Here is a 6,366-nt window from a genome sequence, read left to right as displayed (position 1 = left end):
CTGCCTTCCGGTGTTCATTCTGGTTCCGTGGTTTACGCCCCATGACAAAAAGCGGGGTGAAAGGTGCCCAGACGATGAAGAGTGTGACAGCTGTGATTCATATGGGTCTGGATCGATACCAGGCTACTCTCTGCCACCAGCAGCCGGCTGAACTGTCTGCCTGGCAACAGGTGATGCTGGTCATGTGACCAGTGTGTGGCTCCTACATTGGTTTTTATAGCAAGACTCGGGTTGAGTCTGTCAGTTAGTGAACTCAACAAAGGGACATGGCTTCATCTGTTCTGCTCTTCTCCCTCTTCTTCATCAGTCTGTATGGAGCAGGTAGGATCAATACATCAATATCTGAACTGATCAATAACTAGCTCAGAGATAATACTCTTCAGTTGGAATAGAAATTATATTTATATCTGTGAAACTAAACAGATTGTGTGTCTTTGATCTCCAGATGGATTTGAGAATTATGATGTGACGCATTGTGTGTTCAACTCCACTGAGGTGAAGGACATAGAGTACATTTACTCTATGTATTACAACAAGGATGAGTTTGCCAGGTTCAGCAGCAGTGTGGGGAAATATGTCGGCTACACTGAGTTTGGGCTGAAGCAAGCAGAGGCCTTTAACAAGGATCCTGCAGTAATCAGGACGAGGACGCAGCAGAAGTACAGCTACTGCAAACCCAACGCTGACGCTCTCTACAAAGTTGTTCTGTCTAAGACAGGTGAGCTGCTCCTCTCTACAATAAACACATCAAATTAACCTCAGTCATAATAATAAACACCCCATCAACTACTTTCATTCTACATCTTTGTCAATTAACATTATTTAATTTGAAGAAAACATTTCCACACTTACAAACATTTCTGTCAGATTTAAATGTTTTTACTGTTTCATTTTGATTTTTTTTCACATGTAGATGCAATCTATATGAAATCGTTCTATGCGTGTATCTGCTGTCAACCTTCGATTAAACATCTGTATTGGTTTATAGCTTATCTATTGATCAATCATCATAAAATGTAAAATTGTGTCTACAATTCACCACATTGAAATATTTTTGACAGTATGCATCTATGGAAATATTCACTTGAAAGAAAAATGTAAATATGATTACAGGAAAATTAAATGTCTATAGCCTATATCAAATGTCTTTCAAATTTAAATTCAATTTGTCATTAAAGACAAATTCCCTATGTAATTTTGCATAGTGTGGCAATAAAAGTGATTCTGATTCTGGTTCGGATAAACTCTGAACCAGACTGAGCTCAGTGACGCCATCTGGGGGCAAAACACTGATGCTGCAACTAGGAGTATTATTACTGTTAGTACTGTTTCTGTGTAATACTACTGCAGTTACTACTATTACTACCACCACCACCAACAACAACAACAACAACAACAACAACAACAACAACAACAACAACAATAATAATAATAATAATAATAATAATAATAATGATGATGATGATGATGATGATGATGATGATGATGATGATGATGATGATGATGATGATGATGATGATGATGATGGTGATGATGATGATGGTGATGATGATAACACTAACACTGTGTCCTGCAGTGAAACCCTCTGTCAGGCTGAGGTCAGTGATGCACAATGGTGGGAAACACACGGCCATGCTGATGTGCAGCGCCTACGACTTCTACCCAAAACAAATCGATGTGACTTGGCTGAGAGATGACGAGGAAGTCACCTCTGATGTCTCTTCCACTGAAGAGATGGTCGACGGCAATTGGTACTCCCAGTTCCACTCCTACCTGGAGTACACACCCAGGTGAGTGCAGATCCACCTTTGTGAGTCCAGATCCACCTGGAGTACACACCCAGGTGAGTCCAGATGCACCTGTAGGCTATACACCCAGGTGAGTCCAGATGCACCTGTAGGCTATACACCCAGGTGAGTCCAGATGCACCTGTAGGCTATACACCCAGGTGAGTCCAGATCCACCTGTAGGCTATACACCCAGGTGAGTCCAGATGCACCTGTAGGCTATACACCCAGGTGAGTCCAGATGCACCTGTAGGCTATACACCCAGGTGAGTCTAGATTCATCTGGAGTACACACTCAGGTGTTTCAGGAAATTCTACTGAGTACCAGTGGAAATGCAATGTCCGAAGAGAGTTTCTGAATTAAATTGTGTTTTGATACATTTCTAGCGAGAAATGTGCAATTTATTTTAATCATCTGTGATGTTTAGTTTGTTAGTTATTAAGGGCAGTTTATAATACAGAGATCAGCAGAATTACGACCAGGATCCACCAGCCAGCGTGTACATGGCACAGAGGAGAGGAGACAGTGCCACTGCTGACTGACGTGTGTGTGTGTGTGTGTGTGTGTGTGTGTGTGTGTGTGTGTGTGTGTGTGTGTGTGTTGAACAGGTCTGGAGAGAAGATCTCCTGCATCGTGGAGCACCCCAGCCTGTTCGAGCCTGTGATCAAGGACTGGGGTAACTACCTGTCTGCCTGTCTGTCTGTCTGTCTGCCTGTCTGCCTGTCTGCCTGTCTGTCTGTCTGTCTGTCTGTCTGTCTGTCTGCCTGTCTGTCTGTCTGTCTGTCTGCCTGTCTGTCTGCCTGTCTGTCTGTCTGTCTGTCTGTCTGTCTGTCTGTGTGTCTGTCTGTCTGTCTGTCTGCCTGTCTGTCTGCCTGTCTGTCTGTCTGTCTGTCTGTCTGTCTGTGTGTCTGTCTGCCTGTCTGTCTGTCTGCCTGCTTGTCTGCCTGTCTGTCTGTCTGTCTGTCTGTCTGTCTGCCTGCTTGTCTGCCTGTCTGTCTGTCTGTCTGTCTGTCTGCATCCTATCTGCCTGTCTGCCTGTGTGTCTTGTCATCTTGGTTCTTCATACTGTACACCAGGGATAGGGATTGTAGATACTTGGGGTGTCAGCCGGAGTTTAGTCTGACAATTTTGTGCACACAGGATAGGTTAAGTTAAGTTAGTACATTGAAGTACCTGGGTGGCGAGCAGGTGGTGATATTTGAGAATTTATCTGGAGCTCAGTCGAACTTTATAGTTTTCATTGTGAATTAGAAAATGGCCAGGGGGCCACTTGGCACCGTATCACGGGCTGCATCTGGCCCCCGGGCCACAAGTTGAGTATCACTGCTGTACACTCACTAAGAGTTGTCACAGGAGGCTACCATTTTGTGTTGTTTCCCTCATCAACACCAGCCACACCGGGTCTACCACCTGTCGCCACTAGGGGGTCTAAGGGCATCAAAGTTAACGTCACTACAAAGAATTTGAAAGTTAAATACCTCTGTATTTGTAAACTGTGACACTTTAATCAGAGACTCATGTAGTGCATGCAGGTCAGATTCTGGCATATCACCCTTCTTTAGCCTCCCATTGGATTGTACTGTGTGACATTATACTGTGTCACTATAACACTTATAATTAATAATCCTATTATTCATCCTAATCTGTCATATCAGTGATCAGATATTACTGATCAGTATTTGTTTATTTGTTTACTAAAACAGATCCACATTAGCTGACGCCTACTCGACCGCTAGTCTTCCTGCAGGTCCAAGAAAATATATACATTACATAACAGACAATGTAATAGAATACACAATACTTGAGCTATAAATTATGTTATTATTAAGACATTTAGGAGTATGTTGTTAGTAGGTCCATTCATCATTAGTAGCCTTGGACATGTAATCTCTGAATCTGTGCTTTTATTTTACAAAATAAAAAATAACAGTAGCTATTCCAGAGTGTGAAGTGTGAAGTCATCACAGTAATAAAAGTGAATCATGTTACTGAGCCGTGTCCACACAGTCACCAGCTAAAACACGCCTCCTTGGACAAGCCAGTCAGATTGAGTTACACTGGATTGTCTGAAATCAACCATCTCAATGTCTCCACAGATCCCTCCATGCCTGAGTCTGAGAGAAACAAGATGGCCATCGGAGCCTCAGGACTGGCTCTGGGTCTCATCTTACCTCTGGCTGGATTCATCTTCTACAGGAGGAAGGCCCAAGGTCAGTCCACTAGACCAGTGGTTCTCAAATGGGGGTCCGGGGAGCCCCAGGGGTCCTTGAAGGGGTTCCAGGGGGTCCCCAGCCAAAAGGGGGGTAATTTCTTTGCGCTATAATTCCCTTCATAAGTAACACAATGACTATTTTGTTCATGGGTTTTTATACACTTTCTGTAATAAAACATTTAAATGCATCAATCTTATTATCATATGGGGCACCGTGGGACAAAATCCTATCAAATGGGGGTCCGTGGTCTAATTTTTGTCAGTTTAGGGGTCCTTCACGTGAAAGATTTTGAGAACTGTAACTGCACTAGACCACTTCAGGCTACTTCAGACTTCAGACACTTCAGACCACTTGAGACCACATCAGACCAGTTCAGACTCTTCAGACTTTGCAGAACAATAACATAATAATGACTAAATAACAACAGCCTCTTCTTCTCTTGTTTTAAATCAGGTCGGGTTCTGGTTCCCACTAACTGAGGTAGGAATCATTGATAGTAGGAGTCCTGTTGTGTCTCCTGGAATAAAAAGTCAGCGGGGAACTCAACCTGCTTTCTTTTGTTTTCAGTGCTGCCACCTGCTGGAGAGGAGAAGCCGCTGTTTCTGCTTCAAGCCTTCTGTGATACACTGCACATGTGCTGTGACACATGATCTACAGCACATACATGTTTGGTGATATACATATAGGCTACTGTCGTCTATGTACTGTGCTAATGTGATATACATGATGTATGGCACATACTTAACCCAAACCATAACCCTAACCTTAACCAACTTGTTTTAGTTGCCTAATCAGAACCAAATGCAGCGACATTTTCAAATTGGTGGAGGAACTTAAAGACCCTGCCAAGCAAAATGCACCAAAACCTTTCAACTATGTAATTTAGAGTCTTATGTGACGAATTATAAGCCTCAAAAAGTAGGCGTCGAACACATTTGGAAAAAAGTCCTGACAGAACGTCAGTATATGTGAGGAGTTGGCAGTGAAAATGTGTGTGACATAATGTGATGTACGGCACATAGTGTATGTACTGAGACATGTAGCATGACATACAGCACACATATGTAGCATGACATACAGCACACATATGTAGCATGACATACAGCACATGTATGTCACATGACGTGTATCTGAGTGTCACTCGAGTCGAATGTATTTGTGACTTGAGGCTTCGCCTTCCTGTGTGACATGCTTCTTTCTCAGCGACTAACTTCCTCAAACTGAGTCAGATGAAAGACTTTTGTCCTTTAACTTCATCTGTGAAATCACATCAACTGCTTCAAGATGTTATCTGCTTTAAGGTTTTCTGAGTGTTAGATTCTCATATATCTACTGGAGTGAGATGTCTTTTCCTACAATAAATCTTTGGGAAGCACTCTATCACTTTGTTATTTTAGCTGAGACTCTCCTTATGTTTGTTTGTGTTGTGTCAGCATCACATGAAAGATCCTTGGGAAAAGTCTCCCATGTCATCATTACATATTTAGTAGTTCTATATTTATCATAGTATCTGTATAATTGATTATGAAGCTCTGTCCATATTTGCAGTCCATCACTGATTATAAAGTAAACCCATAGCACTTATGATTACTGTAATATTCCATAACTTTATATTCACTTCTGTTGACATGAAAACCTCGAAAACACCTTTTAAATGAGGATTGATCCTGAAACATGCTGGTTTCTCAGTGTTTTCACCAACACTAAATTAGCAGGTTTAGAGTTTACATGCAGCACCTGAACCTCCTTGTATGTGAAAACATACCTTGGTGAATAAAGAATTCTGATGCTTCTGATCTGACCTACAAATATCCTTCTCAGTGGGTCACCTGACAACTCATGTGATGAACCATATAAGAGGTTTTCAAAGTGGGAGATCACATAGAATAGCCTAAATGTGTGTGATTTGGTTAAAGATAGTTCAGAGATACAGTAGTTTTGGGTTTTACCATTTTCCCCAATTTGCCAGAGTCAGAAACAAATAAATGCCTTCAGACCGACCTTTATTTAAATAGTCTGAAGCTATCTTGTCTCAATTGTATGGATCAAATAATTGCTGCGGCCAAATACCAATCTGATCCCATAGGCATCCAGGAATTTAGCAAAACTACAGACATCAACAAGTAAACTGGTGTGTGTGTGTGTGTGGGGGGGCTTTGTCCCCAATTTTTGTCTGTGGGGAGGCCCACACCCTCAGACTTTGAAAAGTCCTGATAAAGTGAGGTCTCCCGACCATAGTTCAAGCTGAAGGCCACACATGCATAATCCGATCATCCCCTGACGACAGTCAAGTCCTAGCATAACGTGGTCAGTCAAAGTCCTAGTATGACGTCTGCTATGACGTCAAATATGACGTCAGTTAATC

At 42.2% G+C, this 6,366-nt stretch overlaps 1 protein-coding gene across 1 annotated transcript; it reads left to right on the top strand.

The window, feature by feature from the left end:
• The first annotated feature begins 253 nt into the window (after nucleotides 1-253).
• Nucleotides 254-5,064, top strand: LOC310794579 (H-2 class II histocompatibility antigen, E-S beta chain-like). Its single transcript, XM_083656557.1, has 7 exons — nucleotides 254-321; nucleotides 446-718; nucleotides 1,577-1,790; nucleotides 2,397-2,464; nucleotides 3,885-3,998; nucleotides 4,455-4,481; nucleotides 4,569-5,064. Exons 1-6 carry the CDS (start codon nucleotides 267-269, stop codon nucleotides 4,478-4,480), a joined length of 750 nt encoding a protein of 249 aa, XP_083512683.1. The 5' UTR covers nucleotides 254-266; the 3' UTR covers nucleotide 4,481; nucleotides 4,569-5,064.
• The last annotated feature ends 1,302 nt before the right edge of the window (nucleotides 5,065-6,366 follow it).

This window comes from Poromitra crassiceps, assembly GCF_964638095.1.
Source record: "Poromitra crassiceps genome assembly, chromosome: 20".
Classification (NCBI taxonomy): domain Eukaryota; kingdom Metazoa; phylum Chordata; class Actinopteri; order Beryciformes; family Melamphaidae; genus Poromitra; species Poromitra crassiceps.
The sequence above is the reverse complement of the archived record's forward strand: the minus strand, read 5'-3'. Positions and strand labels throughout refer to the sequence as shown.